General features: G+C 39.2%; 2 protein-coding genes across 4 annotated transcripts; both read left to right on the forward strand.

Annotated features, from left to right (window-relative positions):
* Window positions 1-157: 157 nt before the first annotated feature.
* Window positions 158-9,542, forward strand: LOC139107039 (protein BTG3). 2 transcript variants are annotated; one of them, XM_070664259.1, is made up of 3 exons: window positions 158-317; window positions 1,055-1,769; window positions 1,943-9,542. In XM_070664259.1, exons 2-3 carry the CDS (start codon window positions 1,317-1,319, stop codon window positions 2,297-2,299), a joined length of 810 nt encoding a protein of 269 aa, XP_070520360.1. In that variant the 5' UTR covers window positions 158-317; window positions 1,055-1,316; the 3' UTR covers window positions 2,300-9,542. The 2 variants fall into 2 exon arrangements, with proteins under 2 accessions (XP_070520360.1, XP_070520361.1); XM_070664260.1 differs by lacking the exon at window positions 158-317 and adding an exon at window positions 806-975.
* Window positions 9,543-10,539: 997 nt separating this feature from the next.
* On the forward strand, window positions 10,540-17,882 carry LOC139107033 (uncharacterized). 2 transcript variants are annotated; one of them, XM_070664244.1, is made up of 4 exons: window positions 10,540-10,870; window positions 11,546-11,941; window positions 12,109-12,192; window positions 12,621-17,882. In XM_070664244.1, the coding sequence occupies exons 1-4, from the start codon at window positions 10,853-10,855 to the stop codon at window positions 14,628-14,630; spliced, it is 2,508 nt and encodes an 835-aa protein (XP_070520345.1). In that variant the 5' UTR covers window positions 10,540-10,852; the 3' UTR covers window positions 14,631-17,882. The 2 variants fall into 2 exon arrangements, with proteins under 2 accessions (XP_070520345.1, XP_070520344.1); XM_070664243.1 differs by lacking the exon at window positions 10,540-10,870 and having other exon boundaries at window positions 11,381-11,941.
* Window positions 17,883-19,871: the final 1,989 nt, after the last annotated feature.

Here is a 19,871-nt window from a genome sequence, read left to right on the forward strand (position 1 = left end):
TGCATCCAAAAACTGGGCATTTGTGATCCTCATGACACACGCATTTCTACAAAAAAAAAACTAACGAGATATCCTCCCTTCCTCCACCCTTCACGAACGGCTGACCGTATGCATTTTCCGTCCACTCATCTGCTGTGCATGACTCATCCTGACTCATCCATTTGCGAACAAGCGGCCGAAGAGGACGGACGTCTACGTTAAATATATGTTCTGTGATTGTGGGTGCAACGTAACACGTGTTGGGTCGAGTTTACTTGTAGAGAGAGAGAAGACGTAGTGGCTTGGCTGGCAACGCAACGAGGCTCCGTCGCCGACCCGTAAGATCGATTTAACGTTGCTTCGGTTGCAATTTCGGATTCACCGTCGTCGTCGTCGTCCTCGTCGTCGTCTCGTGCGCGGTCGTCCGCGCTCGAGTGTGTCCGCGATTCACCCGCAACGAGATATACATGCATCGCATATACTTGGGTAAACGAAAGCGGTCTAACGACGACGACGACGACGGTGGATCGGTGGCAAGAGTCGACTGCACGTCGTTACGACGTCATTAAAAAACGCGTGACTCGACGGGTAGAAACCATTTCCTCCGTTCGCATCTAACCTACATCGTCGTCGGTGGATAACCTGGTTCGTACGCGCATAACATATTGCGTCCCGATGCGTCGCGCTGACGCGACCGGTCGCGTAAATGACGCAACGGCGTCTCCGACCGCGCGGCGTTGGCCACGGCGATCTCGAAAGAGGACACGTGGCTGCGTGCCGCGTCGAAAACGCGGAGTTTTTTTTATTTCGTTTCTGAAAAGTGGAGCGCGCCTCGCCAGGACCGGGACGGAAGATGAATTCATTTTTTGCAATTAAAAATAGATTCACCCGCGTCGACTCACGTGTTTGTACGAGCCGCAGTTTATTGACTCCTGTGTTTATGCGGCCTCTATAATCTAATACGAATCTTCGACTTCGCACGCCGATCTGCAAGAGGCACAGAAATTTCGAAGCTAAACAGCAAGGTATACTGCGTGACGATATAATAAAATGTTTGTTTTTCGTTTGCATACAGATAGTAGCAGTATTAGCCGAGTGCAAGGATTAAGTAGCATATACAAAATTGTACAGCGATAAAATAGTGCAGCCAAAATCCCCACCATTCACGCCGAAAAGATAGATCTTGAGAAATCCGAGCGTTGCGACGGTGCAGAAGGGCTCTATGTGCTCCACCGTGACTTGGGCGAATGGTACTTTAGTTTCCAAGAGCTTGCTACTGTGGTATCGCGAGAGGTGCGTTCAGGTGGCCTGTAATCCGGGTGTGAGACAGCAACAAAATGCTCAACGAGATCAAGGCGGCGGTACTGTTCTTAGTAAAGCTGATCGAAAAAAGCGAAAAATTTAGTCCGGATCAATTAGAATGCTTCAAACGGCATCTGGTCGAATTGCTGACGGAGCGTTTCAAGAATCATTGGTTTCCGGACAAGCCGTTCAAAGGTCAGGGATACCGTTGCATTCGGGTGAACGGTCACAATCGTCGAGATGCAACTCTAGAAAGCGCTGCGAACGCTGCTGGTGTCAAGTACGAGGATCTGGCACTGCCGGTTGAGTTAACGCTGTGGGTTGATCCTAATGAGGTATGCTGTCGATTTGGAGAGAGCAAGGGATCGTACTGTACGCTGGCATCATTCGACGATAAGGAGAACACCGTACCTATTTTTCAAGCTGAGCACGGCGAGAATGCAGAGAATGAGAATAAGCCAGTCCACGTGGGGTCCATCAAGATACAAGTAAATATTAATAGATTGAAAATAGATTAATATCTTAATGTGTGTAAATGCCATCTTTAATACACTTTAATAGAATATACGAGAGTCTTTTCTTCTTCTTCTTTTTTTTTTTTACAAGTATACTCGTAAAAAGTAATTAATTGGGAAATTAATTTTTCAATTTATAATTCCAGAAATCCCCTTTAACCGCGAGCACAGAACAACAACAGTCGAAATCAAAACCATTAAGTGTCGCTAATCAAAATCAGCAGCATAGCAATAACGGTACAGGTAAGAGGCGCAACTTGAACAGTCCTAGGCTACACCTGAACAGAAATCGTTCGTGGTTCGGCCATTCTTTCAGCATGGGTTATGGCCCTCATCCAATCGGCCAGCCATGGTATAACATAATGCCTCCGCATTTCCTCGGTGGCCCGTCTCCTCCGCCCTTTATGGGACACCGAGGAAACAAGTGGGTACATCAGCCATCTTATCCTGCAGGACCCACCCGTTTCCACCACTGGTCTCCCAAAGCTGCTCTTAAAGTATAAAGAGAATCGTTTTAAAGAAACTGTTAAAAAACCTGTTTCCTTTTTCTTTTTTTCTTTTTTTTTTATGTTGAATTTGATATCATGTTTTCCGGAAAGAGCATATTTATTATTATTACTTTAGTCCAAGACAAATCACTTATCATAATTTATTATTAAAAGAAATTTAAGTAAAACATATTCATAATATGTGTATATATATAAATCGAGGAAGACAGAGAGAGTACAATTGTAAAATTTTATATTGGAAACAGGTTTATTAACGCGTTTCAGTGACGAAAGTTATCCATCCTGTAATTACAAATGACCTTGTTTGAACTAAGGCTTACGATTTTTTATGATGAGAAGTATCGCATTATTACATGTTACGTATATATAATAATAAATTGGAGTAATAAATGTTTAACTCCGAATGCAAGGTTGCTTGTAAAAAGGTAGACTAGTGACAATTTAAATGAGAATAGTAAACGACGCATTAATATATGCGCGAAATGAAAATACTAGATGTCATATCATGACGAGTTATTTCTTCGATCAATTTTTGAAATAACTTAAATATTAATCGGAATATATGCGCGATATATATATCGAGGAATTGAGAGAATCTTGTTTATCTTCAGATAATTATCGTAAATTGATAAACTGTATATCTGCTTTGTTAATCTATTTTGTTACATCTATTGTTGTCAAATATGATGAAGCTGTGTAATTGAATTAGCAACGCCGTTTGTTTAAGCGTTAATAGCTTATAATGACGGGAAGAATATTAGGAAATTTATCTAAAAGTTTTGAAACTTTGATGTACTGAATTACATTTCGGTATAAAACAAAATACATTTTATAATTTTATTATTTAATTACGACACACTCGTATTTAATGATAAAATCGAGCTTTTATTTTTTTAAATATTGTAGTATAACGTATTTTTTTTTAACGATTTACCTGAATCTGAAAATTATAATTGGCATTGGGGTGTAGTCTGGAAAGAGTGCGGTAATCGTAATTAAAATATATTTACTTTGCATTAAAAAGAAATAACTTTTTTAAAAGGTTACACGCTGAAGAAGATAGAGAAAGAACTTAGGGTTTTATTTTACGCCGAAAGATAAATGCGTGCCGAGTCCCAAAACTTTTGGAATCAACTCCCATTATTCGTCCCATTATAGTCTAATTTAAACTGGACTATAAATAATCGATTTTGTTCCAATATGACTAATATTTGCTCTATCATAGATTTTATTTACACTTTAGCTATACATCGTGACGGATAATTAAAGGAAGTGTTAAAAAGTTACCTTTTATTTCATGTGTGTGTATATATATTACATTTAATTGTGTGATAAACGTGATTTTTCAATAGAATCTTGATATATTTTGATTTGGATAAATTGGATTTTATACGTATGTTGGATATTATATTGCCTAACAAAGTGTGAGAACAAATTCGTTCTACTCTCTCGTGTAAGGGTAGCGATGTTGAGTGAATTCTGTTAATTTACGTGCTTGAAAAGAAGAAGTATACGACACTTGTTATTTAAAGATACTGCCGCTTTGAGATTTCTTTTTTTTTTTTTTTTTATCGATGACCAATGCCGTTGATGAATTAATAGAATGTCGTTGACATTAAAATGAATCGTGCTGCCACGTGCAATTAGACAAATTGTGTTGTTGTCGATGTTCTACGCAAACGAGCGAAATGTCAATTTTTATCAATCACATGATACTAAAAAATCTTTATATGCTTTTGAATATATTCGTTGTTTGCGTATATTGACGTATATTTTTTATAGAGTTAACGCATTCAAATCAAACGTAACGTCAATGTAACAGTAACATTAATATTATATCAATGTACATTTGGCCTTTTATATATATATATAAATCCATATATTCATATATATTATGCACACACATCACAGAGAATTTGAGACAACAATAATATATTTTTACTTATACATATGTTGGCTTTATATACATAACAGATGTACGTATTTCCTGTTTTTATTACGGTGTTATCTTTATATATATACTATATATATGCGTATACTATGCGTGAATGTTAGTGACAAGAGTTAATATCGAAAGCTGTAATTCTCATTTATGATTTTATTTTGTAAGATTAGTTGTTCCTTCGAGATACTCTTATTGTGTTCACAGTATATTAATTGAAAATTAAATATTTAACTTAATTTCGCAAGAGTGTATAGTCAAGCTTGCTGCATAGTTAAGATTCTTATCTTTGTACAACGGATTAAGAACGTTTGAATATATCTTAAATTATAATTAATACACAGTCAATAATCTAGAAATGCATAATTTAATTATTTCGTTTAATAAATACGCTTACGTCTGTATCGTACATTTAGAAAAGTTAAATTTTGTCAGTCTTAATAGAAAGATTCGCAAATTAACAATATTAATATTCTTCTCTTTCTTTCTAGAGTATGAAATAAGAATTAAAGATCATAAAACTTATTGAAAATTAGATCTGTAAATTATCTTACGAAATCATATTACTATTAATAACTTATTACCTCTCTGTTTGGGTGTTAGAAGCTTCGAAAATGAAACGGACCTAGTCCAAAATGTGCAATTAATTACATTGTGCAATATTTATTGTGCAATTAACAAGACGTAATTTTTCTCGAAGGAACAATTTTTGTTACGTAAAGAAACAACATGAAATGTCCGTAATTTCAGTGTTAAAAAAATCTCTGGAAGAAAAAAAAAAAAGAAAAAAAAACGTATAAATCTCTAAAGTGCATTCTTACTTTGCACTAAGTATAATAGAAATTATTCACTTTTTTAAGTAATTGTCATTAATATGGTAGAAATAAAAACCAGAGAGTATGTTATATTTAATGTCGCGTGATAGAATTAGCTGTGTCCCGAACATGCAGACTGGTATATCATTATTACCGAATATTGAGCGATGCAAATTAATCTATATGTATATCATAAGAGAATAAGCGACATTAGACGACGTTTTAATCAAAGAATGACCCGTAATATGTACTCGCGACCCTGTTTCGCGTAACGGAAGTGCTATTTTACATTGACGAACGTCTTTTGTTTTAAGATCCAATTGCCAAACACAACAAAGTATATTAATTTCTCTCAACGAATAAATTGCAATCGTACTCATCTTTATTCTAACGCGAATTAATTGTAACATTAAATTAATCTATCAATTACGTCATAAAAAAAAAAATAAAAAAAGAGAGATCACTTAATGACATACTCGCTTCGAGAAAATTTATGTAATGAAGATAAAATCTAGACGATTTATATGGCGAAACGGTGCCTCTGTTACGGCGAAGAGGGGCCGACGTGAACTGGGTCGTTCTCATATGTAGCACAATTCTACAACTTTCACGTTTTACAGTTAACACCGTTCGCTAAAATGCATGTAATCTGCCCTAGCGTAGGAACTTTGTGTTCACTTTGTTAAAAGTCTTACTTAGAAGAGTTATGTTGTTGTTATGTAGAAATATGAAAAGTTTATATAGATATTATACATATATAAAGATGTATTACGGCATATGTATGTAGAGTGAAGCAATATTGCATTCGGACATATTCTTTTATTAATATTCTCTTATATAATATATATAAAATATATACACATGTATGTATACGTGCGTACATATACATATATATGCACATACATGGTGTATTCACATGCGTATATACATATATAGATATTCATACGCGCGCATAAAAATATATGTATGTATATATACTATATAAATGAAAAATAGAGAAAGGGAGGAAAATAAGGCGCTCAACATTTGAAATGTTCCAAACTTTCTTAGCTGTGTTCATTACGTGAGGGGAAAAAGAAATTGTGAAACCGAATGCGACAACAACGTACCTTTTCTTAATGATAAGTAGGTAGTCAATTACTTTATTACGAAAGTCAAATATACACATATACGTACGAGAACATTGCGCGCCCTGTGTTATAATCAGTGGTCAAACGCGCAACGTACTCGCAAGAAAATAAGAAAAAAAAGAAATAAGAAAAAGCTATCTTTGTAATAGAAAATCTGGAATGCGATGCGCGCGAAATCAGAACGAGCGTTAGTATGGCAGATAAGTGCTTGCGATCAGCACGAAACTATTTTGTACTTATCCCCATTTTTCGCCGAGGCGTTTTAGCATCTCGAGTCTGGGCGGCCGCCGCTTTTGCGCTTGATTTTCGGGTCGATTAATTAGTAATGCGCATACAAATGGGACTTGCGTTCGTTAAACGTGTAGCGCGTGTGTATTGAAGAAGAAAAGTCGATAACGCGAACAATAGATTAGATAAGGAGCGTCTCGGTCACGAGAGCCCGCGGAGTCGAATCAATGTCACGTGTCGCGCACGTGTCGAGGGATCGATTTATAGGTAGATCGGATTTTTAAGTGTTGAGCCGCGTTAACGGGAGCGCGAATATCGGTGCCGCGAGAAAGAACGGAACCGCCGAGCGGCGGTACGTGACTTCGTTGATTTGTATCCGCGTTAGTTCGCCGTGCGTTTTTCTCACGATGGCGAATATCGTATTTCACATTTTCCATGACACTGTCGGGTCCTCCGCGAACGGGACATTAACGGCTGATTCCGGGCCTCCGCCGGATTCTCGCGTATAGACGAACGTAATTAGTTTGGATCATTTCGATTGTAGGGTATAAAGCACCATATTAACGTATGCATATATACATATAAATTTCTCTTTTTAATGCTGTGTCATACATCGTAGGGGTATTTCTTCTCGCGTATATACGATTGCAACGATAACTGGACGAATGTTTAGAGAATGCGGTTCGATTTTCTTACGTTGTGATTTCGGGCAAAGACGTAACGAACGATGAACAAAGCGCGATTATCCGTGCCGTTTAAATTACTCCGAATAAATTGGTGCATTCTGGCAGGAACCGAGATGAACACGTTACTTAAATCGAGAGATTTTAGTCGTATGAGGGAAAATAGTTCCGTTGACTGAATTTGTAAATAGTTTGAAAACAGTTGCGCAATAATTTTTGGTAAATTTCGATAGTTAAAGAATGTACGTTTATTTATATTCGAAGGGGGATAAAAAAAAAGAACTCGCGCCAAGACGACAGTTTATGTTAAAAAGAGTTTGCGAAAACGTAAAAAGTCTCATTACTTTGAAAGAAAAAAAAAAAAGAAAAAAAGGAATTTACGCGCTGTTAAATAATTAGAACGACTGAGAAAAAGAAGGGAAACCGTTGCTTTTTTTACATCACATTTTCTCGTACGATCTGCACGTATTTTAATAAGTATAATGCAGCTCCGTTCGATACATCACATCGCTTTCGTGTTTATCTGTAACACCGTACCGTTTGGCGCATACAATACTTTCGAGATCGCCCACACCTCCCCCTCCGACGATACTTATGTCCCGTATATTTCGCACGACTCTAAATACCGTCTTATATTTTACAATCGAGGTTAAACGAGAATGTACGATTCCCGTGGTGCTTGATCAATCGAGTTTTCTTCTTGAACGCGTCCGTTTCACGTGGCCAGACTATAAACGTAGCGCTTTTGAAGAGTTTCTCGATCGAGGGGGCTTGCAACCCCCGAATCGAGAAGGGCTCGCGTAAGACTTCGGGCTACGTCCAACGCTACTCGCACAGTAAATTAGATAAGGGTTTCCTCTGTCGTACGTAGTTTTACGATGTAGCGTAAATTGCTAATGCGATCTGCGAAATCGAGGGCGTTACGAATGCGCGTCACGTTGCGAGTTTTGCGAAGAGGTGCGGAGTTTCCTTTAGCGGGGGTTCCTCTCCCGACGAGGAAAAGAACGCCGCGTTATTTTCTAAGATGAGATTAATCGACAATCTTTATAAATAATAAAACTGATCGGCGATTGATTTAATATCAAAGTGATAATATTATGCGGTAAGAGTTTTAATTATTAAGCACGTTGGTTTCATTGTTGTCGTGTTATTATGGCATGGAGTTGATTTAATCGCGGCTTGTTAATCTCATCCTTCGAAAATATGGTAACGCAGCGTTGTCCGCTACTTTGATGTAACGTTTAACTATTTTCTATTTTAAGATTTTATGAATGTGTGCGCCCACACATATATACACGTTTTACATTATACAAATTTTGTACGTGGCGGATTAAATGATAATTTTGTATACAAGGGGATAAGATTGTAAAGCCGCGTTTGTGACGCTTTCGTTTTGGCAGTCTGCACCAGAGTTTTAATATTGTTGTCGGTAGTGATTATTATTGTCTGATCAGAGCAAGCGCTCGACCATTGTCGCACTCTGTATATATACATAAATATTATATGAATGTTATACATGCATGCAGGATTGTTCAAGAAAAGTGCTTACGAATAATTATTAGCCGCGAGTAGATATATATATATATATTTTTTTTTTATCTCTGAAAAATGCAAATTAATATTTCTTTTGGTACATATATGCGCGTCTTCTAGTATTGGATAATTTTTTATTTTACTTATTGCAGCCGTCTGATAGCAAGTCGATGATTTTGCAATAGACTCACGATATGATATATTTATTTATTTACAAAGTTGTTTTAAAATATGACTTCATGCTTGGTAGATTTGATTTTACTATTATAAGCGACTTATGTCACAGATAAAACCGGTTTGAAATTTTTATGCCGGTGTTTGCGTGGAATTTTTCGTGTAGCTAAATGGCAAGGCTGATAATGCTGCGCTTCTCATACAAATCTTTTTTTTTTCTTATCTTTTTTTTTTCTTTCTCTCTCACAAAAAAGAAATCTGATAAAATTAATTGTTTCGTTCACGAGACGTTGAAATATTCCGAAAAGAGAAATAAATTCATTTGCGATCATTAATCGCCGCACTTCTTCTGGCAATCCCGTGTGCATATATTAAAATATTAAATTAAGGAAAAGGAAGCAACATTGGTCAACGTTGACGATCAGTAAAACCGTAAAATAAGCTTTACGATCAAATAACTTGTGCATTTAGGCAAGGTAAACTTCAACTGCATTCGTCATAAATCCTGACCGATGTATCCGCGGTCCTATTTCGAATTGTGGCAGTTTTTCTATAAAGTTCAAGCACACAAAATACACACTTTGATTCGACAATTTCTCAAGTATTCTATTTAACACGATATCGTGAACATTTAATGTTATTATGATTGTATTAACGCCATTAACGACTTACAATTAAATAAATCATGTATGGGGATGTAATACACATTTAATAAATACTTTTGCAAATCAATTTACGCTGCGTTATCCGTCTTTAAGCGATTCATCGTGTGTATTAAAGAAAAGAGACCCCGGAGTGACGGATTGAAATTTTGTTTATTGCACGTCTGTAATATTCGAGATCTCAAGTATAAGCTTAAAAAAATATTAAAGTTGAATTTAAAAAATGTTGACGTAAATAATTTCTATCAAAAATTCAAACGAGCTCTTTTTTTTTTCTTGAAATATAATTGAACGGATAAATAACTCTTGTCATATGAGTGACTTCATATATTTCGAAAAAACGTTTCTGACAAAATTATTTTTATGTTGTATACGTACTGCATATATAAATGCATATACAATCGAACTTTTCGATTGGATCGCTAGTTTCTTTGCAACGTTCAAAGAAACTGATTTTTTTTTCCCCTTGATTTCTAATACTTCTTCGATGTCTGCTAATTTGCAATTGTAAATTTTTTTCAGGCTACCCATTGGAGAATTATATTATCGTCCGTCGTGCAAAATGTTTTTATGGAGTTTAATCTGTCGTGGGACTGCATGCTACGACGATTTCAAAAATTTTTTTTTAATTATGTTTAAGAAGATCAAATAATGTAATTTTATAAGATAATAAAGGATATTTTGTAAAAGATTTAAATTTCTGAGGAAAGTAACTGCATCGAGAATGACCGTCAGCTTAGCTTCTCTTTTTAAAACAATTATTTATTAACATAATCTTTGTCGATCATTTTTCACAACGTAATCGGCATTAAACTGTTAAAAAATTTTTTTTTTATTTTAGTTAATTTTTGGTTACTTATTACGCTAAAAGGAATTTATTATAAAATATCGCGCCGATTAAATTAATCATCGACGAAGATTACGATGTTCGACATCGGAGGGGAGCTGTAGGTGCAACTTCATAGACTCGGAAATCAGCGGACGCCCTCGATCGGCTCAATCCGAGACTCGACAGTACGGTATTGGCTTGGAGACGTTCGTGCTGGCTCGTGCCGCGACCGACGGCAGGTGACGACGAGCGAGCCTCCCTTCGCGCGATAAAGAAAAGGACGGAAGGAGGAAAAAAATGCGCTGCCGCGCTTTGTTTGCCTTGTGAATTTTCTCAGCGCGCGCGTGAAGCCCGTGCAACGCGCGCGGCGATTAGTCCGCCGACGCCGCTGCCGTCATTGTCGGGCGTGCGACGGCTCTGTCACTTCGTCACTCACGTCGCGGACGCCGAGAGGAAGGAAAGGGTTATGAGGCGCCAACGGCATCGCATCAATCGCGCCGTAAGACGATATTTTTGCGTTACCGACGCCGTACCCAGCGTAGCGGGCTGCCATGGCGGAGAAGTGCAAGGTACGTGTACCGGGCGAGGAGGCGACGACCGCGAGAATTCCCGCCGCCGACGGCGAACCCGAGTGACTGCCGACGTGGCGACGGACAGCTGATTACGGACGGACGGCTCGGCCTCGAGAAATCGCCCTCGGATAAACAAGAACGTTCTGACTACCGACGACCCGAATACGCGGATCCGTCTCTCTCGTTCTCGAGAGAGAGAGAGAGAGACGTCGCGATTCCATATGCACACGTGTGCCATGTGTGATAACTCAGAAAATACATTTTTCTGGAAATAAATCATTCCTTTGTGTATTTCGCTCGGTATGCTAGCTATAGTAGATTAAAGACGAGACGTCGATGAAATTACGTAAATATCACTTTCTTTTGACAGCTTGGAGTAAGCTGTTAATGATTTGCATTGGTTTATGAAATTATTTGATTGAATAGTTTTAGCGATTGGGATAACTGGGTTAGCTTCGTCGAATGGCAATGTATAGGTATTTAAATGATGATTCAATTAATGTGATTGCCTTTCGATATAAGATCTTGATATTTGTATGTATATTTTTATGTTGTACGTATCTATTGTAGTAATTACGTAACGTCTGAGATAAATCTTAAACCTTATCTATTAGGGAGCTTGTTATACAATATGTTTTTATGACTCATGAACTTATCAAGAAATGTTTACAGGAGTGTGGCTGTAAGTGTAAAGCTTGCAGCCAGGATAGTCAGCAGCACTGTGACATGCATCTACACGCCGAGATTGAGAATTTGCGTCAACGACTGTTAGAAAGGGACAACCACATTGTAACGATGGAGACACAGTTCTTAAACGAGGCTGATAAATTTCCAAATGGAGAGCTGGCTTCAACGAAAGAAGAACTGTTGATTTGGCAGGAAAAGTATTCACGCCTCCACGAGGCTCATAAAAGGGTTCAAAAGGTCAATCAAAATCTGGAGGATAAATTGTTGCGAATAGTGGACAAATGCGAGACGGAGAAGAGTGCCTTTACGAAGGACATAGCGACTCTGTCTCACAGATTAGCTGATGCAAATTACACGATACATCGATTAACTCAAGATAATGTAACTATTTCATTTTCATGTATATATTTTAGAATATAAATATTTTTTATGGTCTTTATTTGATGTTTCTTTTGCTATGTTCTTTACTTTATAAATAATTGCATTCGATACAATTAATTAATGTGTATTTTACGTAAAAAAAACTTAATCTTTTTTTTTTATTTTAGGAAAAATATAGGAACGATGTTAGTTTGGCTATTCAATTGCTTCAATGTAAACCTTCCAATTTTGTGGGTCAGAAATATGATTCGGTAAGATATCGATTTTGTAATATTATATATGTCGTACTATCATTTCTTGCAAAATTATAATGTGACAATAATCTATTTCGTTACAGGTTTGAATTTTTTTTTTCTTTTTTTTTTGTAAATTTTTATGTGCTGACATTATTGAACTTAAATGATATATTGACATTTTACTCGTATTTATAAAACGTCGCGTTAGCACCTTATTTTTATTTTATGCACCAATATTACACATGCGCATAAACTTTTTTTTTTATTTATACTAGCTAACACTAATGCTCAACATCATTTAAAAATACAGTAACAATTGAATAAATAATACTTTATCTTTAATTACAATTAAATAGAAACGTTGGCAGCATGAGAAAAAAATATTTATATGTAGAATATATTTAGAAATGACAAAATTATCGTTTTTTTAATTATCTTTGCAGTTGCCATCTGAGGTACAAGCTAAAGTACGGACATATGTTGCGCAGAAACGATGCTCCTCGCAGGACACGCAGCCTGATGTGAAGAGTATCACTGTACCGATATCTACGTTTCCACCGACAGCGATGGTGTACAATATCACCAAGCCTACGGTGGAAAAGCATAGTGATGACGATAGCGACGATAATAAACCACCGATGGATATCGTATCAGCGGCTATTATGGCGAAGGTGCTAGAAGATCGTGAGAAAGAAAAAACTTTTGCCAAACACTGCGATACATGCACATGTCATAAAAGTATCCTCACGGTAGACACGGAGACACAAACGTATGTGCCTGATACATTTCCTATCGCCGACAATTATACGTACAACTTAGAAAAGCAAGCGTCGGAAGGTACGTCAAATGAGAAATATCAAAGCAAAGATAAACTCCAATCAAATCTTGCAACGCACACGGTCTTTTACGAAATCAACGAGAACGGCAACAAGATTCGTCATCAAATGAACGGTGATTACATCAAATACGCTTCGCAAATTCCTTGCATTAAAGACAAACTTGTCGGCAGAAGTAACAAGAATGGGCAGGAGTATACGACGGAAGAAAATATCATTACGAAAGCTAGTTTAAACAAGAAGAGTTACCAGAGTCATGAAAATAAGCATTCGTCATCGTTTTCGAGATTAAATGATCTTAATAGAATAAACGTCGATAAGACATCCAAATCACTCAGGGCTAACAAATGCGAATCTCCGCTCGATAGTAGATCTGTGAAGTATTGGAACCAAAATGAGAAGAACTACTTTGAGTCCCTTGGTACGGATTGTTTAGCACACGGAGACAATTTGCTCTCGGACAAGGAACAAATGCACATTGATATTATCAACGATAGATTGTGGAAAAACGAGTGGACGAAGATGAAATCCGAAACGTGCCCATCGAAGGAAAGCAGATGCAAGGCGAATCGTGGTGTCGAGCTTGATATTATCAACGATCGCGATTGGAAGAATGACAGATCGGCGGAGAGAAATGCGCGGAATTCCGCGCAATTCACTGTGATTGAAATTAAAAGTCCGGATAGCATTACAGTAAATCACAATGACGGCAGTCAGACAGAGGTGACGACCAGCCCGAGCTTCAGCAACGACAGCATGGTCATCTCTAGTTCTGATCCGTCCAGCAGCTGCAGCGACGTTGCGCTGACCGGTGGTGCCTTTAATTCGAGCGCCAAGTCCAACTCAAATCAGACCCGCGTTATCGGACCCCGCAACTGCCTGGTTCGTGTCACGCCCGGCTCCAAGAATATTTTGCTGGACAACGCCGGCCATTATAAGACTGTATTGTACAGTAACGGTAACAGCAGTGGCAACGCTAAAGTTAACACCGCTTTAGTACACACAAAAAAGACGTCTCGAGCTGGTTCTGAGCGTTCAACTGGCAGCGAAGACAATTTGCCACCGTCAGTATTACTACAGGACAATCAATTGCAACGAGTGGCCGAATGGGTACAGTCGTCGATGTGCGTTGAGAATTCCACGTCGCACGATAGCAATAAGAGCAAATGTGTGGATCACGCTGCAAGTGACAATTTATTATCCATTTTTCCGAACGATTCTCTTATAAAACGTGAGTCTACGAATCACGACGAAAACTTGTCTCACAGCATTCGAGATGTGCCGAAGAAGCCGAAGAACGAGAACTACGGCGAAAAAAATGCAATTAACGAGCCCATTGATATTAATATATCGTCTGAATGTATAGACGAAAGCGAAAATCTCATAACATTCGAGGACGACCATTTGCTGAAGGATGCTCACAAGGATCTAGATTACGAAGTGAAGATCACGAAAGAAATGGAAGAAACGTATCTAAAACTAGCAGCGAGTCTAGACCCGGTAGCATTAAGCCTATCGAGCACCAACAACGCTGAATTAACGATCGAGAAGTATAGAAAAGATTACAAGAAGCTTCATATGCAGAAAATTCAAGATAAAGCGGGATCAAAAGCTTAACGTTATCTCAGCGAATCCTTCGAAGGTAATTGACTATATCAAGCAGGGAGTTCCTTTAAAAATATAACAGAGCGTTATTTTTTGTAACTATATTGAAGTAAGGCTGTACCAACACGAATAGTATAGAGAGGAAAAAACGCCCTGCGCATTGATGCAGGTAAATCAAGTTTTATTTGCATTCGTAAGCGAGATCCGTAGGTTGATTTTAAAATAGAGAAACTTAAAGTGAAACTTTAAAAAGAGAAATTTAATTGAAGTAAAATTAAATTAAATGCAACACGGTAATTTGTAATTTGTAACATTGTAATATTAATTACGTAAATTAATAACTTATTGAAATTTTGGATCAACGACACTAAGTGAATTAGCGTTATTTTAAGATGAGATTGAATTTTCTTATCGAGAAACCGTTTTTGTCATTCTCTGTGTTTATTTGCCTGTTCAATCTTCTACGTGTATTTTTATTTCAGCATATTAGCTTATAATTAATCATTATTATTTACGCAATGTACACTCACCGTCAGGAATGGTATTCGTGGTACTGCGACGGCGGTCACAGCAAATGCCATATCTGTCTATCAGTGTACATAAGTATATATACATATATGTAGTTTTATCTTTTTTTTTTTTCTTAAGCTCGAAGCATATTTATTTTGGCAAAAATTTTAATATTAATTTATTCAATCTTAAGCTAAGTTAAATCAATTAATTTTTAAATTTGTAAATAAAGCTGAGATATCTGAGCAATTATTATACAGAATGATATTAAAATGTGCCGTGTTGCAGTAAGATATACTCAACATTAGGTCTGTAATTTTACTTATACGAGAATTATACAGTCAGTCGATGTATGTAATTGTTTAAATTTATGACAAATGTGTGAATAGGTAACATATATATATATATACATATATTTTTCTTTCCTCCGGTTTTGCAGCACCGTCGTGAACACGAGCGCGATTGAAACGCGATTGACTAGAAACGACAATATTATGATTAACGTATGATATGTCTCGAGAATACTGTTCCCATTATTTAACAAAGCCGATTATATTAATTTGATCTGCCGTTAAGTATCCACATTTATGTCATACCAAAGCTAGGTCAATTGCGATAAGGGCACTTTAATCCTTTGAGCTCGGAATTATTCTTGCCGTTTCGCGACGTAAACATACGTAGGCGCGCTAATATTTAACAAGCAATCCCTCTAATATATTCAGCTTTTATATAACGTCGTAGCAAGACCTTTCGCATCGCTGCGCTAAAGCCGCTATGGTACTAGGGTCTCAAAGGATTAAACGGTCATTTAGCTTGAACCCATCTATTGATGGGCCACGAGTGAGCATAATTTAATGTTTTACCGGTCGCATTATCGATGTGCATAATTTCATAAAATCCGGCAATAAACGTGAGCCGTTCTACGCCGAAACTAAGTTACTAAGCTCGCTTCGAAATTATTGCTCGAAGAATAATCTAGTTTTACGAAGTGACACTTTAGACTCGGAGAGTTAAGAAAATTTGCTAAGTTATATTCGTACAACTTATTTCAATTCTATAGACAAACCAGCTCTGGTTAATCTCGTTCTTCCCTTGTTATGATCTCACTCGTAAACAGCGGAATAAAAAATTTAGTTCGAGAAATAGATAATTCCCTTTGTAACGAAATACATTTCTATCGATTCGTCTGCCTTCCTGTTCGAGAAGAATGAAGGAAATGGTGCTACTAGATGGATCGAATGCGGACGATCGTCAAGAGTTTCGGAAAGCTCTCAATTTTTCAACCACGAAAATTTACCAGAGAAGGAAACGGGGAACCCACCGCGGGTTAGTGTTTCTCGGGATATCGCTGCGGAGCTGAAACTTAAAGCAAAGAAGCCTCGGGATCCCAGGGCAATACTTTGGCGGTCGAGTCGCGTAGTGACGGAATAATTCGCTGAAGTGATCGTCGAGAGGGATTTATAACCTGGCACACTGAAGAAGAAGAAGAATTTCGATGATTTCAAAAATTCTGCCCTTCGGTAATATCGGCAAATAGCGTCGGTTGAGGACTACGTTGCTGGACGACCAGAATTTAACGCACACCGACCACCGAGGCGTGGGCGAACGGATTCGCAATTCTTTCAGTATTAGCCGAAATACGCCGACGACCAAGGGCATAGTTGCGTTTATAAACGTAGGAGGTACGCGGATACAAAGTGTATGACAATATATACCTCATGGCTTCTCAAGTACTGTGCAATACTAATTCGCAATTCTTTTGTAAACGTAAATTAGGGATCGCGCGAGCCATCGAAAGAGACGCAGGAGCCCAAAAATTACGTATGCGGGCGGTACATCGTGCGGACGGACGGAAACAGTCAATAGCGCGTCATGTGAATGAAACACATTCTTCCATATGTCATACGATCCGTTTCATCAGTCGTTCCCCGGCACATGCCGTTAATTGAAAAATAGAGCAAACAGCGATCAATCAAATTAATGAAATATGGAATTCACTCTAGCTTTCCCGCCCACGTCGACTTTGTCATCGGGAATGTATTTCCTTTGGCCGACTATTTTACTCTGTACACGCCGTTAATTTTTAATTACGAATTTTATTAATGTTTTTTAATTTGTAAGCACCTTCTCTTTAAAAATTTTGATACGCGAGTGTTTCGTCTGATATGTGCTCTCGCAAAGTCTTCAGTTAAGAATGTGCAATTTTAAATTATTATCTCTCACGTGATAATTAATTAAGGCGACCTGAGATCAGAAGGAATCTCGGAGTGTCCCGATTTGTTCTGCTTCGGCAATTGCGTTGTGTTACAAGTTTCCGAAGTAACACGCATTAAGTTAATCAGATTTGCAACTATCGATCCCGTGCGAGACCGGCCCCGGACTGTGTGGGAACGCCTGGCGTTAATTAACGCGCCCCGCTAATTACTTTTGCACGTCCCGATCGTCTCTGACGCAGGATCGTGGGATTCCTCGTGTGAGCAATTTGTATGCCGTGCGATTTCCGGATCGCAGATACTCTTATCTGTGGGATTGGCACTTTTTTAACAAAAAACGAACGCGAGATTTAGGATCTAAGAAATGCGAGTCGGTCGTCGCAATAAAATAACCCGTGTATGATAGCCGTGTACCATTATTCACAATTCAAATGTATCATATTCAACGTGGCAATGATTATCACACACACATACATAATATATATAAGTTCTGTAAATATATATATATATAATATATAAATAAAATATATTTAAAAAACGATACGTGTCTTGCATTTTTCTCCGATTTCCATACCTTCGCCGTTAATATTTTAAGTTCAAATACTCGTAGATTTTAATTTCGGCACCTTCTCTCTCCGAACATAATTGCTTCCCGAGGAAAAACGTTTGCTTTAAAGCTTGATATTTTAATTTTTTATGTTTGCGTGGAATTAAAAAATCTTAGAGAACCAGAAATAGATATATGTCTGCTGGAGAAACCTTTATGGTCCTCGAATATTTGATTTCGGTGCCGACTCGCGTGTAAGAACGATCACTGCGACGTCCGTCTCACGTTGATGATGACATAAGCGGGGCAGCGCGGATCCCGTGTATTAGGCCGTGCCCAGCTTTGTTCAATCAAGCTAATGTTCCAATAATTCGGGGCCAACCGCTTAATGAATGAACGAATAGCCTCGACCGAGAGGTTCGATTATAAATGCGACGGCTCCGCATATTACGCTGCGTATTCCGGCGCTGTTTAGCCTGGCAAGGTCTGCGCAGCTCTGACGGTCGAGTGCGAGGGCGGAAAGGTGGCGAACACGTGGGTGGACGTAACAAAAACGTAGAGACGTTGCGTGCAAAACTCGCGCGAGTTCTCTCTCCTTTTCTTTATTATAAAATTATCGCTGAACTTTCTATACTATCGTTTTTCTCCGGAAAATTCTTAATACATTCTAAAAGCATTCTGGTTTACGTCGGGGGAGAAAACGATCGACTCCAGGCTGCACACTACGGTGCCCAGCGTCGAGATTTTTCAAGCGACCAGCAGATAAGAACGCGACACTCTCCCGAAGAGCGAACCCATTGGATTTCCACGAAGAGCGCGTTTCTCGCTTTCTCGTTCCAGGTTCTTCCGCGCGCGACGAATGAAGAAGGCGGCCCGGCGGACCCGGCGACTTTCCACGGTGGAGAACGCGATGGAGAACGCGTGTTGGTCAACGCGCCCGCGCCTCCCCGAGTGACCACCTTCGGCGCGTATCCCGCGGCCGGCGGGCGCTATAAGTCGCGGCGGGCGAACCCGCGCCAGTGAGGACGCGTTCGTGTTCGCGCGAGGACGCGCGGAGCCGAGATTCGAGGCCGAGAGGCGACGGGCGCGAGAGAGAAAGAGAGTGAGAGCCGCGCGATCCTTCCCCGGGCTCCCACAACCCTCGTGCGGGCATCGTGTGCATGCCGCCGTCACCACCGCCGCCGTGGGGGTTGCCGCCGTAAATGGTGCCGAGCCCCGCGACCCCGCGACCCCGTCCACCCCCCGAGACAGGTAAGACGACGTCGCGACGACCACCCCCGCGTCGAGACTCTCGATAGTGGCCGCCAGACGCTTCACTCGAAAGAAAAAAAAAAAAAGAGAGACTCGACCATCACCCGATTTTTCCCTTTCGCTCCTGGAGGATTTCCTCGAACAATCCTGAACGCGAAAAAGAACCCGCGTGTTTTTCGACTGGCGAACGCTTGTCTGTATATTCGAAAGACCGGAGTAAGTTGAGAATCATACCGAGGGGGTTGGTTCCGTCGTTCTCGCACGCGGTACGAGGTACGCTCAGGAATGACTGTTGCGTCGGATTTGGAGAACGACTCTTCGTCGATCGATCGCGAGTAAAACGTGCTCGATGACTACTCCCATACGTGACGGAAGGAAAGCACACGTTTTTTCAGCGTCGTCGCGTTTTTCATCGTCGCGCGCCGGGACTCCTAGTTACTCGAGATGCGGGCGTTCTCCGGCGAGCGCGGAACGAATCGCGAATCGGATCGAAGGAGAAAAGAGTACTGTGCGACTCGTCCGAGTGATGTATGCCGCTCGGTGGTGTATGCTAATTAACGGCGATAGCGAGACACGGAAACGTTCGCGTGCAAACTGATGAAAAAAGCGGCGAGAAAATATATTTTCCTTTTAATTGCACTGTCACAGAACGCGAAACCCGGTGAAATTGCACTTTTGAATAACGGTTTCTTGCGCCTTTTATTTATACATGCAATTTTATTTCCCCTTCTT

The sequence above is a fragment of the Cardiocondyla obscurior genome, linkage group LG12, assembly GCF_019399895.1.
Source record: "Cardiocondyla obscurior isolate alpha-2009 linkage group LG12, Cobs3.1, whole genome shotgun sequence".
Taxonomy (NCBI): domain Eukaryota; kingdom Metazoa; phylum Arthropoda; class Insecta; order Hymenoptera; family Formicidae; genus Cardiocondyla; species Cardiocondyla obscurior.

Coding starts and splice junctions, on each gene's coding strand:
- LOC139107039 (XM_070664259.1), top strand. CDS start 1,317: ATGCTCAACGAGATCAAGGCGGCGGTACTGTTCTTAGTAAAGCTGATC. Junction 1,770..1,942: donor TGGGGTCCATCAAGATACAA/GTAAATATTAAT, acceptor TTATAATTCCAG/AAATCCCCTTTAACCGCGAG.
- LOC139107033 (XM_070664243.1), top strand. CDS start 11,513: ATGACTCATGAACTTATCAAGAAATGTTTACAGGAGTGTGGCTGTAAG. Junction 11,942..12,108: donor ATCGATTAACTCAAGATAAT/GTAACTATTTCA, acceptor TTTTTATTTTAG/GAAAAATATAGGAACGATGT. Junction 12,193..12,620: donor TGGGTCAGAAATATGATTCG/GTAAGATATCGA, acceptor TTATCTTTGCAG/TTGCCATCTGAGGTACAAGC.